This window comes from Varroa destructor, unplaced genomic scaffold (assembly GCF_002443255.2).
Source record: "Varroa destructor unplaced genomic scaffold, Vdes_3.0 BEIS01000002.1, whole genome shotgun sequence".
Classification (NCBI taxonomy): Eukaryota; Metazoa; Arthropoda; class Arachnida; order Mesostigmata; family Varroidae; genus Varroa; species Varroa destructor.
Genome location: NW_019211455.1, coordinates 15,621,822 through 15,640,913, shown reverse-complemented (window position 1 = coordinate 15,640,913; position 19,092 = coordinate 15,621,822). Strand labels below are relative to the sequence as shown.

At 38.2% G+C, this 19,092-nt stretch overlaps 1 protein-coding gene across 1 annotated transcript; it reads right to left on the bottom strand.

The window, feature by feature from the left end:
• Positions 1-743: 743 nt before the first annotated feature.
• LOC111244819 (RING finger and SPRY domain-containing protein 1-like) lies at positions 744-18,597 on the bottom strand. The gene is made up of 9 exons (XM_022792268.2): positions 17,571-18,597; positions 15,778-16,124; positions 12,111-12,350; positions 10,437-10,618; positions 6,509-6,775; positions 6,184-6,312; positions 5,692-5,911; positions 4,895-5,179; positions 744-4,345 (listed from the first exon to the last, which is right to left on the bottom strand). Exons 2-9 carry the CDS (start codon positions 15,869-15,871, stop codon positions 4,119-4,121), a joined length of 1,644 nt encoding a protein of 547 aa, XP_022648003.1. The 5' UTR covers positions 15,872-16,124; positions 17,571-18,597; the 3' UTR covers positions 744-4,118.
• Positions 18,598-19,092: the final 495 nt, after the last annotated feature.

Sequence of the window (19,092 nt, the reverse complement as noted above, 5' to 3'; positions counted from 1 at the left end):
TATTAGAGCTTCGATTCGATTAATTTAGCATTAACTATTTATTATAATGAAAGAAAAGTAAGAAAAACTTAACCCTTGTTGATATCCCGCTAATCAATACACCAAACGAAGCATGTCAACCGAATTATATATGTATCCATATTGCATATCTTCATATAGAAGAAGACTGCAAACAAAGAAAAACGTTCAAGTTTTAGTGACATCCCGAAAGTTGTGTTGATCCCAGTTTTATATCGGTTATTATTCTTCATAAATGAAAGCTTAAACTTCGGTCACGCCTCAAGAACAGAACCCATAGGTTAACGGACCTTATCAGTGGCCACGTACGTCCCTAAAGGTCGGCCGACCGTACTCACGGGCCCGCTGAGTCAGTTAACACTTCGTACCCGTAATCACATTTCAACTGCACCGAACCAATATGTCATGAACAGAAGTCTAGGATTGGCTGAGTTTTTGGTAAACACATAGGACTAGATTACAGAAATAACCACAGAAGGGTAACAGGTCATGTGGATTAGGATAACTACAACAGGATAATTGTTAATGTGTACTCGACTTATAGGTTTCTTCAGCCGAGGTGAACGATTCAGATTAGTTGAAATAATGAACACAAACCAGGCACGTGGCAAGGCTCGCATATGATTTGTAAATAGTAACTTTTCTAGAGTTTAGTTCCTGTTTACCAAATACAATATATTGAGTGGTCCACAGTTTACGACATTTTAGAATCAAAACGCGCAACGTTAGATTCGTTGTTTTTTTTATTTAGCCTATTGCATCCTTTAGTATTACAATTCATTATTTTCATAGTTGTGCTCTCGTATGAACATTGTCCTTTCGCCCAACTAATTTCGGTCCACATGTTTTAATTATCTATGTACATCTGTATTGTACAAATCAATTATATTACAAGACGTTTTGATTTCATTTCTGTTCACAGCAATTTTCTCAATTTAGGTACCTCGTCCCCTTTCTACTGATGCAACAAACGCGTGAATGGTGCTACTGCATACACAGTATTTCTAATTGCTACTTCTGAGCTCTCTTGCTTACTCACTTTTTTTTTCGAGCATGAGATAAAAAGGGACCAGACCGACAGATTTCTTAGCTACGATATTTGTTCAACAATGGAGAACAAGTTCTGTAAAAAGAGCGTGCCTTTGCAGGGGTATAAGCCTATACATACATCCAGACGCAGATGCAGGCGCATTGTCGAACGAAGCTAACTATCCAATTCATACGTTTCGAAATATATATATTGTTTTATTGTTATAAAAGTGTATATATATAAAAAGCGACTTTACTTGAGCGGCGTCACGTATAAGGTTCACGTCTGACTTTCTTAGTAATAAAATTTTCTAGTTAACTACAAACGCAATTGCGGAATCATTAGCAAAGTGTTTTGTACACAAAATCTTCAACAAGCTTCCTATGAATGCTACTTGCTAATTATGTTACTGTATATTTATCACTAAATTCAGTTAACGAATCGAAGGCAATTCTCAGGAAAAACATTGCCCTATGAGGGCGTTAGCGTAACGATAAAAGGGAATGATGTCAAAATAGTTGCTTGTAACAGTTCCATTGATAAACCCGCAGTATTGAACCACTTCGATCTACATATTCGCCAGAACTGAGGTTTGGATTAACGTTCACTGGAATTAAAGGCAGGGACAAAACAAGCTAGAAGGCTATGACTACGAGCTAGACCATAGTCAATTGGGTATACACAAATATGAGTGAATTAGAAGTTCAAGTTTTTTGGGGGGTTCATTTTATTAGCTAGATAAAAGCCTCTCACTACTTATTATATATATTCCTATTTTTCAATTTCGAATTATTTTTGTAAGTGTTGAAGGTGATAGGTCTGTAGACGTATAAAGAGCTTTAAACGAGCAGAACGATGATTTAGGATTGATTATTTACTTTAATGTGGCAGTACAGAACTACTCGGTTACGATGGAATAACAGAACACTAGAGACATGTTTAGTATCGAAAAAATCTGTACAAAAATACGTAGTTTTATGGCAAATCGCCGAATAGGACCTTTTTTTTCTATGCATTAACATACAAATATACGAAATAAAAGACTTTATAGGAAAACGAAAGATATAAGTTGAAACTGCTCTTTAGAAGCTGAGTAATATAAAGCCTTTAACGAAAACAATTCGGCCAAGCTCTTGCACGCTCGTCTGACACTAACATTTTTTTTTAACTTATCTCTCTGATATATAATGTATTTTTTATTTTGTTATATTAAACTTAGGTATCTAAGAATGCATTATTGTATAGTGTAAAGTCATCTCAATAAAAGACGCACTTTTTTTCCATTCACTTTCTTCACAATCAAACTTCATTGGTTACCCTGAAAGATCACTTATAAGTTCGCTTACGTGAGTGCGTGTTACTCATTTTCCAGTTACCCCATTGCATATAAATTAGTATTTTGTGATACGATTTTTTTCATCTATAATGCTTTTCTTTTTTGGTTCAACACAGATAAGTCACCGATGACGATCTCAAAAATAGTTTTTTTTTTTTGAAATCTCAAAACAATATTTAAAACAGCAAAAAAATGTGAAATCATACCGTTGTATTCGTCGTGTCTATTACTATAAAGCCGCTTAGCTCACATTTACAATTGCCTTTTACTCTTTCTCATTAAATTCTTCCACTGATTTGTATTAAACAAACCCAATAACCGGCTATGTTTTGAAGATCCTGGCTGAAAAGCTTAGGCAAGGAATGATTAAGCCAATTAGCCGGTGAGGAACAAATAACCGAAGAAATAGATCCCGAGTTTGTTCCTAGGACTGCGCTTGTTGGCAATATCTTCAAGGTGTGGCCAGCTATTTAATAGTGCTTAAAAGCATATTTTAGTTAATCTCGTTCCATATCCACTGCACTCCAGTGATACCGTGTCGTGCTGCTTTTCTCTGCTCATGTACACATGTCACATGTTTCAAAAAGTCAAAATATACATGATAAATATTTTCGCCTAACCTAGAGAATAGCTGACGCCATCTTATCTTGGTTATTACATTTCATAAGGGGTAATTCGCTTTAATTGCAGTCAGTCATTATAATTACCACGAGCCGCTTAAGGATAATGAAACAGTTTTCGAACTTATTTTACGATGATGTTAAAAAAGCCATAATTGAGAACGAGGTGTTCAATAAAAATAAATACATCACAAAAACACGATGCCTCTATTACATTTGATCTCCATTAAACATTTACAAATAGAGATACGATGATCCGCTTGAGATATGACCTACTTAACGTGTTTTTTTTTTATCTATCCTGAACCATTCGAACGCATATTGTGTCTGCGTTCTTATCAGCATTACTATTAACTGTTTGAATTGTAGTTAGTAGCAATAATTAGACTGTTCTGTATAACATGTTACCGGGCCTACACGATCGAATAAATATAGGCTGATTGCACGATCGAACAGGAATCGTAACGAATGAACAAGCCTACGCCAGCCACCGCCTCACTGGTCGCTTGGGTAAAACCTAAGTAGCACGCAGATTCGACAAGTCTCTGAAAGTACACAAACGCCTAGACTCTTCTAGGCGTAGGCTCTTTTTTTTCGGTCGAACATTCAGCGAGAAGGTTTCCCCTTTGCATGTCGTGTTACTCACACCGGGGTATACTTCCCTTTTTCAGGGCCATTCGTTCCAGCTGCCACTCCACTCCATTGACCACGCGGTGATCAACAAGACTGGTTGAGTTAATGGGTTCGTTTTTTGTCCATTGTTGACCCATAGAGCACGCGTCTGGCTACACTGAAGAAATATATATAAGGCTGAGCTTGTATACAAGAGACATGAGTTTGCGCCCGCATCAATCGATCCCGTTTACGATCTCTGTGAATATTATTGTATGTTCTTTAATAAAGCGGAGGTTCGCGACGGGCAGGGGAGTAGCGGAAGCAAACAGCGGAACACATACTATTCTAACATTATTTTTTCTCTTGTAACATTATTGATGCTGCTGCGCTAATACATGTACACAATCAGACTGCGCTGTCACTTAACAGATTACTATCACAACGCGGTGCACTGTAGCATGTTACGTATTGGTCTGATTATCATACGAAAATATCTGCGTTAGTTAGCGGGCACCAGAGAACTAACAGCGGTAATTGGGGCGGACGTTGTTGCTGCAGCGGATAGAGCAGCAGGTAGTATTGCTTTGCGCTCAGCAATATCTGCCCGACACAACGGGCAGTTCTCCAACATGTAGGCGCACTTTTCGCAGAAGCCTGAATGGCCGCAGGGCTCGAGTGTTATGGTGGCTTCAAGGTCGACACATAATGAACAAACGTTTGTTCCACCTGTAAACCGCGTATGCGTATAATATGATTACTTATATAGGAAATGTAGGTGTTCAACTGGGTCTTCATGCTGTCAAATGCGACAAGATCGGCCTCTTTTTAGTTATGATGGTTTAGACAAACGACATAAGAGGATAGCTCGAGCTTGGTTTTGGTGCGCACGGCGTTTGGGCTGCTCCTCAGTAGGAAGAACATGATAATATAGTTTATTGCAACGTATCACGAGATGGCTAGCAAACATTCGGATATAAGAAAGATGCGCAGGCATGTTGATTTCAATGGTAATATTGCTCTACTAGAGCTGTTATAGAGACCATTAGGTCCATTTAATGTGTCGTGTAATAAAAATGTATCTAAAGAACTTTCAGGCAGCACAACGTCGATTAAATGAAATATTAATAAACAGATGAGGGAATTGCTATCACTTGTTCGCAGAAAAACACAAAAACTATTTTTGGTGGTAATGATCGAACAATATTAAAATAGCGTGTTCAAAACATAACTGTTATTTCATAATAATAAATACCTTACGTAAACGTTCCGCCTTACCAATGGAGCCGCGTTTCAGTTTAACATGCCGTGGTATGATCATAGCTAGTTCCGGGCTGAGTTCTCCATAGTCGTTGAAATTTTTGAAGTCTTTGTCTCTGGGTGGGTAAACAAAATCTGTGAGCCCGAAATTGAATCGACATTGTTGATATGTCATAAACGATGCGGCAGCGAAGAAACCAGATTGTTTTGTCGAGTTAAAAATCGCCGCACACACAGATGCTGTTAACGGTGAGCCGTTCAATGAAAAGACGCACTCTTGTCGATCGATGTCCAGGAGACAGCCTGAGTAAAGAAGCAAAACCAACATCATCCTAGTATTCATTGCTTTTATATATACGTGCCATAAGCATTATACACCGCGATCAAGGTATCGCCGATAAAGGCTTTCAGGCCTTAAACAAGAAAATATCTGTTCGGCAACACGGTAAAATACCAGTTATTCAGTTACCTGATATAATAAAAAAAAAATCTCTTATTGTAAATAGAATATATTGAACGTTGCTCATTGCAGTGTGCTTTCCAATGATTTAATCGGACAGATGAAGATTTCTGGTCGTTTAACGTCATTTTCTTAATGTCACCGATGTTCTTTTGTTTACATTGTCGAAGTTTAAGCCTCACAAAAACTTGCATACATAAATAGCTTACCTCCTATTTTACACGGAACTTTTCTTATTCAAGCTCAATTCAATCAATATTTTGCATAGTAAAGCCAAGTAATGGCTTGAAGCTCAAGCGCTGTGTTCTATAGTCATATATTTTATCTTAATTAAAATTTGTCATAATTGCCTTACCAAGAATATCATTAGGTTTCCAGGCGTTGTGTCCAATCGCTATACTTTGTGCGTTATGCCACACAAGTTGCCTACATCCATCGTAGGCGATTGAATACTGGTCGTCACCAATTCCGAATCCCTCATGATTGAAAAATTTCGAATCTCTCGTAGCCCAGCCAATTTGCATAATGCCAGCAGTCACTAGTTGCACCTCGTAGTACCAACAACCGCTAGAAATCTATCGAAAAAAATAAATAACATTATTTACACGCCTGATACAGTTAGTAACTTGAATATATTATTATTAATCGACCATCTGTTTCCTGCTAAGCTATGTCACACTATTTCAATAAGGCCCAACTGTGTTATCCAAGTAAAAACAAAACACTCGAATAATTTAGATAAACGAGTCTCTATTTTGTTGAAGTTAGTAATGAGCTATATATTTCTTATACTCTGACAACGGCTCTTGGCCATTCAACATAGGGTGTATATGGTTGCACTACGTACCTCGAAGGTGGATCTTACAGATTCGAATGAGCTGGCATCGCCTCGTGCTTCTAATCCATTCGGGGATATTTTCAAATATTCCGATACGTCGTTCCCATTTAACATCGCATTAATTCCACGCATGTCCACCTAAACAAATCATGTGAACAACCTTAGGGAAATGTTAATTTGCTATGTTCGATTATAACCCGTACAGAGACGTTATCGTACGTAGAAACAGAAAGCCTTGATTACTATTTACAATATTATCGGAATTATTATGATTTTACCTACGACGATCATTTAAGGTATTGAACATATGTTGACCATAAGCCCAACGACCCACCTTCAGATATGAGTACTCTCTGCCGGGAAGTACAAAAACGTTGTCTAGGGCCCACTGCGCACAAAAGCCCACTTGCCGCCGAACAAGATCGGCTTCATCCGACCAACCTTCAAGCACTTCCAGGGGATGGTTTTCCCGTTCACCGCTAGAATGTCGTTCATAGTTATTGCACTCAAGACCCCGTTCAGCCATGAACCGTTCTATCGTCACTTTGTTTTCCGATGTTTGCGCAAATTTCTCAAGCGCAATTAGGGCAAACAGAATCACCTATAGAGAATTGAACGTACAAACTTTAACCATCAACATTTACAGGTAATTCGCACATTTTTTTTAATATGAGTTATTTTGTACTGTCATTACGGTTGTTTCTAATTATTTATATTCGTATACTAGATAACATGAACAAGACCTCATGTGATAAAAAGATACTTGGTTTGGAACTTTAGTGGCAAAGAAATGAGTAATACATAATTATTACTACAAATGGTATGAAGGAAAAATTGTTCTATGTTCAGTAATATTTAAAATGTAAAAAACACTAGATATCGAAGCATTGTAGAGGAGATATTTAACTAACAAATATAGTTTCTTTGTTTCAGTCTTACACCTATACGTCGTGGTATGCCAACCCTACATTAGCCTGGTATTTGACAGTAGTTAATAATGCAGCTAACAACAAGTGACGCAAAATCAACGAAAACCATTAGCATCGACAACAATAAGTTTTTTTGAATTAATATTTGCTGCCGTCTGCTGACAGTGGCATAATCTTTTATTTATTATTATATTAGTTATTTGACATTAACTTCGGCGTGGTCAGTTGTATGGGACAACTGCGTTTGAATGGTTTATGGCCCTATGGTTTCAGAAGCTCAAGGTTAACGACGCAAGGCGGCGTGGGCTCAAATACTGACAGGTGCTGATAGCGCGCGCTGTTTAATTTACCCCAGCAGAGATTTGTTACTATTGAGCGACGTACTAATACTATAAGGCTCTTGATGGCCTATGGCAACTGCGAACCACTTCGGTTTGCTGGCCCACGGGTATCGACGCCGTTCCCCACTCCACCTACTCTTTACCACGGGACAGAAAAATATAGGCTCGGCTTATATCGCAACCCACCTCCCTTACAGCGCGGTCCTTTAATACCCCAGATAGCGAATATCCTATGGCAACACGTCAAACAGCAGTTCTATTTATAGCCCTCGGTGGTAATTAACCAGTTTGCTTATGGGACAAACTGATAGCCCACCGCCCTTATTTTGCTTAATTACAATGACGCATGTATTTCCACTTGTAGCATACACAAAAGGTAACATCTCAGTAACTACAGTCCACATGTATAACCGAATACATGCTAGTACAGTAGTTTGATAAAAAAAAAAAAACGACAATTTTTTTGGTTTCATATAGCTTGTTCGTTGCAGTGATTCATCGGGATTTCACCTTAGCGTGATACACGCCGCCATCATTAAACAAACCAGAAATCTCACTCGAGATCAAATAAGAGAGCTCGTCGAGGCAGGTCGTTGAAGATGATTTGGTAGACTTGATGGTAACGTGTTAATGCTGCTAACATGACTAATGGTTAGTTATCGACAATATGGCTAGTCTTTTACGCTTTACTTATTTAGGTCATGAGAAGGTCGCACTCACAATCCAGTCTGAGATTCAAGGAACTAAATTACCCCCTTACCACTACAGTGTTATTCTAACATCGGTGGCTCTTATACCCCGGTTGTAACCATTATTAGTAGTAATTTATTTATCTAAGTAATGCGATATACGTTTCAAAGGCGCTTTCGAATGACTTTCTAGGAACGCGTATATAACATCAAACTTTACTACAAAACAAACATGTCAGCAGCGAAACAACTGTGATAACTAGCTGGTTGACCTGTTACTTTTTGCATCATTAGCGCGGGACGAGCCTTCTAGATTATATCAATTCTACAGTTTACGAACCACTATCTAATTAAATAGGATATATCAGCAAAACTCTGAGTTGAGACTTAATAAGGTACTTTTGATTCTTCCTAATACGTACAGTCATAAAACAACCTATTTCGCTTTACTTACAATTTTTTCTAATTATCGTCATTTTCCAGTTACTGATTATTATTTCTGGAGCAGTGCCCGGCATGGAAGCAGAATGCCAAAGACACTGAGTTGTTTATCGATTTATATCATATATGAGTATATGCACACTGTCAACGCAAACTTTCGTTTATCTTTGATCAATGCAAATTAGCGATAAAAAACCGAATAATTTATACAATATTGTTACTAAAGTATGTAACTGCTGAAATTGTAGCAATAGCCAAGCTAGCATTAACGATATATAATTGTTGAAGAAATTGTTGACCATTTTAAAAGCAAATTTAAATCAAATGTTTTTCCAGTTTTGAAATAATATTAACAAACTGCGTATGTGGCATTTTGATCACTGACTTTCTGCTGTTTTTTTTTTTTTATGTAAACATCATAATTTAATTGAACATGACAGGTACATTCAAATTTCCTACCCAAGTCTTCCCAGTTTTTGTCTAACACCTAAAATTGTATGTAATGTAAAACGACACTCTTTCTGTTCACTAGTTTCAATTGATTTTTTTCAGTAGCTCGTTGTAGGCCTGCCAGTTGTTGATATAGTTCAAAATCCACATTTTTTCGGGTAGTAGAAACTCATAATGCACTATTCTCTTCTAATTCCATCAAACACTTCTTTGGTGTCCGTCTGGTATTTACTAAAAAGTTGTAGAGCGCATTATTGTCGTATATGATGCGCTTTTTTTCGCCTTAATTCGTGTAACGCATAAACATCGAGCCTCTTTATAGTAGCTTTCATTTTAAAACTGTGTGGTAGTAAATGTTTAGTTCCTTGGTGATATGATGGCTACTCACGTATCGATCTTAGTCAATTTTCGCAATAATTTGATCAATCTTTTTCCGTAATTATTCACTCATTACGCGGAGCATCTTTTACATCAACATTTTCAGAATGAAAGCGGCAGAACCGTCTTCAAGCCATTTGTTTCGATCGCGCACCTTAGACACAAATTGCACACATTCTTTATGCGTCTGGACGGCATTTGTACCGTTAACGTAACAAAATTAAGAAACACAGCGAATTTTTTCGAAAATTTCATTTATCTTCAAGGCGTTCTATACAGTACAGGAACTCTAACAATCTTAGCACGTCTGCTATTGCCAGATCTTTGCCTTCAAATGGCACCAACGTCGATCCATTATTAGGATGAGACTTATATCATCTGAGGCAGATGACTTTGAAGCCATCTAGCTAAAAAAAATACCGACAACTTAATATATTGTTGTCCTATTATATATTAACACGGGAGATCAGCCCAGTGTGAAAGTGTTAATTCTGAAATGCTTTGTCCTTAGGAGGAAAAGTTTTAGGCTTTCCTTTATTTCTCTTACGGCTTAACTAACAAGCCAACAAAGACCGTAGTCAGTACTATATAATAAATTAAGACGTAAAAGGTTTTTACAAGAAGGTAATTGATAATTCCTAACTTAGCTGTGAAAAACCGAAAACGACGACTATTGAACAAAGAAACATTTAGTCTGCGTATCGCATCTATGTAACAATCACAAAATATTCCTAGCAACAGACTAATTGATTAAGAGCTATATCATTAGATTATCTAGCGCAACATTCCGTATTTTAACTTTACGTGAGACTTTCATACTAACCACTAAAAAAATAATTAAAACGTATCGGTATATTATTACTAATAACGTGCCAAACTGAAGCACTATTTTTGAAACTAAAAGAACCGTTCGTCTCTATGGTGTCAAACTATCCGCCTTCAACGAAGCTAAGGTACAATACAAAAGTTTTAGTGATACAAAACCGATTTTTTAATATCCGTCAGAACAACAACATTTAATAAACGCTATGCACCTGAGTCGTCGGACTTTTTCTATAGTCGAGCCGATCTGTCAGGAAAGTCAGAGTCGTTTTGTTGAGCAAAGTTACCGCAGAAGGTCCTGCAAGCTTGTCAGCAACGCATGCCAAGGCTACGCACAGGTTACGCTCGTAAGCAGGTTCATTGCTAGGAACCGTCGTCAGAAGGTATACCAAACCTACACAAAATTGTGTACACAACAAACAAATTAAGAAAGCCTAGAAATAAAATACAATGCGGTGTTTAACTTCAATTTATGATTAAATTATTCTGTCGTTAGGTTCAGTAATAGTTATCTACCTTTTCTCATGCTGATTTGTTGCATTTCTACAACTCTAGTTTGGATTCGAATGGTTACCTTTACTCAGACATATTTGCCTCATTTAAATCAGAATATCGTATAGGCTGAAACGTGAATTTCGCGTAAACTGTCTATTTTTGAAATTGTTAAATGCTGCTTGTACCAAAACTTTGACTGAGTTTTAAGGATCGCTAGCTTGTTATCATGTTATCAGAAACCGAAACGCTTGCTTGAGATATCCCAGGCAGGTATTAGACGTGGTATGCAGCAGCGCCTTTAGTTAAGTCATAAATAATAGGTAACTACAAGTATATATAGAAGTAACTTGATAAAGGCTTGCTAAAAAGAAGACTCCAAAGCTTAGATCCCTGAACAAGTCTATAATGCTCACCAGTCCCCGCGATTACAGCGTGTAGAGGAGTCCAGTTTGAAATCTAAAGTTTAAACTGTAGCGTCTCAAACTAAGAAGAGGTGCAGGTGTTAGAGATAATTCTCACATAGGCAGAGACGTTGTCGGATGATATGAACATGCTTGAAGGCCCCAAAGAAAATAACCTAATCAAAACACAGTTCATTCATTATAGCTTGAGGCATCGAAATCTGAAGGTAACAATCAACATTGCTATTAAGCATTAACTATCTATACCAAGTATTTTACCGAGGTAGGTACTGGCATATAACGCGTTCAGCATGGCAACAGCATGACTTCTTCTATTTTGGACAGACAAAGTTTGCATAAGCGCAACAAGAGGTCGGCCTATGGACAAATTTGTGTTCACGTAACCGACGGCATCAATTTTTTTAAATTCGTCTATCACTATTTACCACGATTAATGAAAACTACTATAGATGTAGCACTGTTCAGATTATTACCGATTTCGTAATATAGTCATAGAAGAAAGAGAGCCCACCAAACAGCAACCGATTTAGCGTAACTGACATCACATTTACACGTTCCCCGTATCTACTTGTTGACCAACGAGTCTCAGAGGTCAGTATCCAAACTGTAACTTCTCGTATAACTTACCTAAGAAAAATTAAATACTATTACACTACTTTTCCGCAGGGCATAATCGTTACCTGTTATATTCGCTATTTACCCAACATTTTAGTTACACTACAATATACTCATAATAATATCAGACCCTATAGATTCGAACGGACTTCTCTTTGGTGCATTTAAAAAATCAAACGTTCTTCTTGTGCTTATCTCTTCAAACCAAACTTTTAGAACAACTATTTTTATGACGAATAACACATACAGGACTATCCAACCATACACGCTGTTTTTTTTTCGTTTACACTAAAATGTTATTTTTTTAAATGTGGTTTCACATACTGCTTCACTGTTTCGTTGTCACGAACTCACCCATCAGTGCCTCTTTACTGGGAAGGGGGCAGTCGTCGAGTACTAGCGAAATGACAGCCGGACCAAGGGCATCCTCAAGCGGGATAGCACGACACAATGATCTAACCACAAGGACCCAGTCACGATCAGCTATCGTCGCCAGCTGTGCTAGAAAGAGAGGCGGCTCCTGATCGTGGTCTACCAGGGTGCGGATTACCGACAACGCATCCCGAACCAACTTCTCCACCAAAACAGACTCACCTAAACCGTCCGATCACACAGAAATATAGCAAAATACAAACAGAAAAGGAGCGGGAGAGAAAGAAAGAAGTTTGCAGTCAGTTATTTACAGACCATTAATAATTTATTAATGTGTGTCGTACCAATAGCTTTATAACAGATGACTAATCATCTGCGATAGACTTTATCTAGAACTACAGTCTGTTAGGGGACGACAAGTATGGCTACTTGAGCAGTCTAGTAAGCTTGTTTTGTAAGCGTTGAGAATCTGAATATAGATATATTCTGTTCTTTTCATTTACGGCTTCACGCGATGAAGGCTATTCAATAAAAACCCTTAACAATTGTCTAATTATTCATAAACTACGTGAATTACCTACCACTAAAATCATCTCTTAGAGATACAGAATCGACAGAGATACATTAATGTAATGTAGAAAATATAACATTGAACTTATTGGAAAAAATATCATGTGCTTGGCTTATGAGAAAAAGACTCTTATCTGTACACCTCTCAGTATGAATATTTCTTTCTATATAATAATACATAGAAGCACCTACAGAAGGAATATGTCGGACAAAGCAAATGACGCAGTAACATTTTGTCGACACTTGGAAGGCAAGTATCTTTTATATACCATACAGTCTATTGCTCTGAACTACCGTAGTCCTGTCTAGACTTTTTAATAGACGAGGAACGTCCCAAGGCATAAATGACCTTATCGAATCCTCAAATACAATCACAAGCATTCATCAAAATTATTAGCCTCTATAGTAATATACATATTTTAGTGTACGAAATTGCGCTTCAAGTACCATACAACTCCGCTTTAATGCAAGGACATCTAAGCATCGTCCAACAAATGTTCTCCATGGAACGAACCGCTGCTTGCCATTGATTCTGTATAGGAGTATGGGCGGCTATTAGCCTGTTCTTTTTTTTTCTTACTGCAGCTACTAACGGTAGCAGTAGGAAAAACTTTAAGGCGAGAGGTACTGTAGGGGGAATCGGAATTGGACAGCGGCTAACTTAAATTAGACACCCTAAAATTGAAGGCTATACGGAAGGAAATACTCTGCAATGGGAATGCAACAAAAAGATTGCCAAAACATCCATGGTAGCCACAACAAAAAAACTGCTGGACAACTAGTTTTGTTTAGAGACAGTTGCGCGCGCTAAGCGAGTTCTAAGGACAAATTAGTGCCGCCTCGTTAGCACTATGGAAAGCTATAGGTATGGACAATGCTGTATTTGATTTCCACTATGCAATTATTGATATTGAGGTCGCATTTGTAGAGTACTGATATGCTATTTTAATTCAGATGACGGACAACATTCATTGAATATCCGAAATGGCCTGTCTTAACTCGGAGTTAATACATCCGTTAGATTGTAGTGCCTGCAATGACCTTTTTTGTATCAATGACAGTTAATTCGGCCATTATTAGCATAGCGAGAATGATAGATCATCATTAGGAATCATTAGATATTATATGGGAATAAAACATTTAGGACTTAATTGTACCCTAAGTCTATACTGTGTCAAGCGATGAGTGGACGCGGTCAGCGAAAGTTACAATTGGCCGCAGAAAAAGGCAGATTCCACAAAATGCGTCTTCAGATTTTTTCGCTGTTTACTTGCAAAGCTATTATTAAGTTATATCAAATATCCGCTAATGTGATTTCTTGAAAATCATCTAGTCGAAGACCAGAGCCAAAGCTATTACGGGAAAAAAAATACCTGAAATGAAAATTTATAAAAAAAAGACTAACTTGCCTTCATAAGCATAAATATAAACACTTATCTTACGGTAGACCTTACTATAAATAAAAATACAAAAAAACCCAGTTCACTTATAGCATTGCAAACAACTCAAAGTAAAACCTTATTAGCGAAATCTCACCTGGGAAGATATATTGCATCGTTTTTTGTTATTATCTTGCAAAAAAAGGAGAGACAGCTTCTTTCTTTTTTACCTGCCAGATGAAAAAGCTATCCTCACCTCGGCAGCAGGCAGGGTCAAATCGTCACTGTGTGTAGATTACCACACTTTCATCGATAATGTCACTAGGTAGTAGACTGGCGCATATTTGTCTCAGCTAGAAAAGACTCGAGATATATGAAATTGGCGAGATGCAGAACAGGAATCTGTTTTAAAAAAGGACCAAATTGACCACACAAAGGTAATCATCGACGCTTTCTTGATCGCGTAGGAAAATTAATTGCTTTCCTGCCGATGGCCTCAACGACGCGGCACAAATTATCTCAATTAGCTGAACAGGATTTATTCGCCGACTCTTTACAGAACTGGACGAAACTTTAAAAATCTAGATGCTTAGCATGAAGCACACATTTGTTGAGATCGGCCTGAATCACGTTAAACGGTTCGAATAAAGACTACAAGAGTCGAGTACTGTTAACGAAGCACCTGCCAATGTCTAACGCCAAAACAACTAAAAAACATTCATTCGTAGATGCCTCTGACACTAGGTAATCGGTGCATCAACCCGGATACTGAAAAATACTAATATAAACCGAAATATAAAGAAATGTTAATATAAAGAAACTAATATAAAGAAATGCAAAATACCGCACTCCAACAAACATGAAGATTTAAACATGCTCTGCCGAAGGTCGCTTTGCCAAACGGGCATTACTTATTACAAAGCTGACGTGAACTTTTCTTAATAAGTAAGGTGTTCATTATGGTGGACCAAAAAACGTGTTTAGGCAAAGTACTGGCAATGTGGAGAACGTGCGGAACATCTGAGCTTAGCCCATTCTATAAGACAAGCACAAATTTTTTCGCGGGACATGTTCGCTTCGAAGTTTTGAATACACACTTATAAATGGTTGCAGTTAATGCAAGTATTCAAGCAACGCTGCTACAGCAAAGTGGATTTGTCACAAAGATAAATAACCAACCATGAACAACGGACTTCACTATAGATAGAGATTTAATGTGACCCAAGAACCAAAATCATCTGAATCTTACGATAGACAGCTTGTATCTTAACCGAGACTCATTGTATAATTTTTTCATCTTTGATGTCTCAGTTAAACCTTTTATTATTAAGTTGTCCAAAGAAATGAAGTGATTCGAAATATATTTACATGGAATTACCTCTTACCACATATAATCCGAATGCGCCTATTAAGTCTAAATAATAAAATCTAAATAAATATTTCATTCATGTAGGATATGCACAATAAAATTGTCATAGTTCTTGAATAAATTTTCGATGCAAGGCGTTGTCTGTCTGTTCACGTGGAAAAAACATACGTCATACTGAACTGATAAAAACGTACACATACACTCACACAACGAAAAAGGTTAACAGATTTCCTCAAGAGATGACGTCTCTTATCATCTAAGAGTAGGTTGTCGTAATGAGGAAAAGCACATGTTCATAAGTAAAAAGCCGTATCAGGTAAGAAATACTTACCTAGCTGCCTTTGATAAGCGCTGTCGGTCGTATGATGACAACTCTGCTGATCAACCGTATCCTCTTTCGAGGGCTTACAGCAGTCGCTTCCCATTATTGTTAATTGTTGCAATGGGCGATAGGTCCCACTGTCTCGAAAATGCCGATGAACACAGATCGGCTAGCCGCTGTCTGACCGACCGAGGATGTTGTAGTCCAAGCAAGCCGATCAGCGAAAACGTACGATAGACCGCAGCCCGTTTCCAAGCTTTCTAATTTGGCATCTGCTGACAAACTCAGCGGATCTGGCCGGGCCACAACACCGCTAGAACGACATTGTAGAAGTATCTGCACCGCCTAACCCATATCTACAAACAGAGAAAAATGGCATGCAACAGTAACACGAACGCAACAAGGGTTGTCAGCAGAAGTAGCCATAATAAACGGGGTATAATTAGCGCAGTTGACTGCAGACATAAAGCAGTGATTGAAATAGCACCCATGACACCAACGATGCTTACAAAAAACCAGAATCATCGATGGTATAAAAAAACTTCAACGAAATCCATCTAGTACGCTACACCGCAGTGTATTTCATACAAGCAAGAGGATACGACGCGCTACAAATGTTTTCCAATTGATGGCATTGTGATTGGTTTCCCAGACGTTTTTCAAATCCTGCGTTACGTCCTAATAAAAAAAAAAAAAAAAAAACTTTACGAAGAAAACTTTTATGCATCTTGCCTTCTGAATTTATCAGTCTGCGATATAAGGAGTCAGTATTCCATAACGAGGAGTTTTCCCTTTCGTGTCATTTTGTTTGTCCCAAAAAGTTTTCAAGAATATGAAACAGTGGATTTCGAAGCACAAATGCGTGCACATAATTAAGCGTAGGCACAAAAGCTACATTTCATTTTGCCTAATGGGAACTCGACAGAATCGCAAGCTCTGAAGCATTGCCCTATAATATGGGGTATTGCTGGAAACCTCAGGGTGACATAATTGATGAACTGAGTACAACTGCTAACAGTGTAGCTTAAACTAACATTTGGATGGACCTCGTGTATCCTCAAAACAATCGGCTTGTGCTATGGTTCACAACTACGCTCTATTCGCCGTTTACTCTTGTAATTCGATTTTTTTTAACTTTTACACTCGGTCTATTTACGTTATATGAATTACCTTAGGTATTAGAAGCATCAATATGGATTAAGATAGTCAACTTCAAAATATACTACGTTCATTCGATTACTTACAAACAGTTAACAACATTAATGCAGTTAGCCTACTTAATCTACAAAAAGCTTACATACAAACTTTATTATTATTTCTTTAAATACATTTTAAGTAGAAGAAACGAGAAGTTTTCGTTTTGCGCGTACGAGAATAGTACTAACACTGCTAAGGGTTCGTTCACAAACAGAGTCCGCCGAACTTCCATCCCATTTTATTGTACACTCATTGGAGCTATGTACATTTCCGGTTAAGTGATGTATCTTCATTCTGAACACTCGTCTATGTGGGTTTTGCAGCAGTTCATGTGGTGGCAGCAGCTACGTGGTGGCTATGTATTCCGTTATTAGTTTGCGCATTCGACTTACCCCTCCCCCCGCCAGTTCTAAACCTTTTAGCCCACTGCTAGTTCTTTCGCGGACTCCCCCTGTACCCTCTAATGTCTAAATTTAGTTCGTGTTTCAGACTGAAAAGCAAACGGGACCTGCTTACTATGGCGGGGCTAGCCCACGAAAGCCGCTTCTAGTTGTTGTTCTAATAAAATACCAATACTAAATACTAGTTACATTGTCGATACTCACCTACTATTCTGCTTGATTGCAGCGAATCCCAAGCATGAGTCTAGTAGCGAGTCTAGCACGAGAACACACGGGACACTGCTAGTTGTTTCTTCACTATACAACTGTTTTTACCGTAGTAGAGTATTCTCGCTAGTACCCTGCACAAATGGAACTAGAACCGTTGCCGTTGGTCGTAGTTGCCATAGAAATGTAGGGCTGATGACACAGTTGTCCTGTCGTTATAGGACGATGCACTGTGTGTCACACTGATGAGATCAGAGTTCGAGTTCTAAAGTCGCTAATACACGTATAATAACAGGATCGATGCCAAACTACCACACGAGATTTACTAGCACACATTAACTAGCAGTCAGCTTCAGTCGCACCGTATCTCATTCCATAAGCAAAGAAAAAGACCGAATGACATCACTCGCACAGCAAACACTATTATTGCCGCTGTTCGTTGTGAGGGTTCTTCAATCTCTTGTTGTGTCACGGCGGTATGATTCCGTTGCTGTGATTAGTTCGTTCGTCGCTTGTGATTTTCTTACCTCGTATTCTCTCTGCGGGCTTGTGGCCATTGAATCGGTGGTCTTTCTCTGTGTGGGGCCGCTGGTTTGTTCTCCTATGGCAACAAGCTGGTGGGCGCCATCTTTGTTATGGGCCGCGGATCATCTGGGTCTCTCATTCGGCTGACATTCGCATCGCTTGCATGCGTTGGTCTGTGTCTACAGCTGCATCTACAGGGGCGCGCCTGTGTCGATTTGTGTGGACACGCAGCTGGCGGCACGATCGCAAACGATGATCCCTGCCCAACAGATAGTCCGGTTGCGTTGCCGGCGACGCTACTAGTTTTTGGCTGGTAGACACGATTTTCAGTTGATGAACACGTAATCTTTTCTCAGTACTGGATTCGTGCATTATTTAGGAAGTATAATATGCGGACAATTGTGTTTGGTTAAAAAGGAAATTATTTAAATTAGTAAAGACAGAAAAGCGAATGGTAGACAGGTAGAACGGTCTGTTATTGCGACTAGAGAGAGGCCAGGCAAAGCATGTGGACTCCGATTAATGAAAAAGAGAGGGGGGTAAGTGGCGCGAATTTTTGTAAGTTCGCTTCCAAGCAACACGCGCAGAAACGAAGTTTCTGCAAAAATTTTAACCATGTTTCGTTATTGATTGGTTTCGTCTGGTTCGTATAAAAAAATCAAATACGCGAATTTTTATTTGTCAATCGGTTTCTTTATTCAATTTATTCTAATAGAAATCCATCAAAATTTTAGTGCTATTTATGATGGAGGGCAATACGTGATAAACCGAATGTGCTTAAAAATATTAATAGAAAACATTTAACAATTTAATAAAAACATGTTAGTGAAGATGATAACTGAACGCCATTCAATATTTTGGCCCTAGGCCGTTGCATTTATTCGAAAGGATTTCCCAGACACAAATTAAGCAAAATAATATACCATTTTTTGTAAAAGTTTCATTTTTTAAGTTCGTCTCCTGCGTTATAATTTCCATATGCACAGAGAATCTA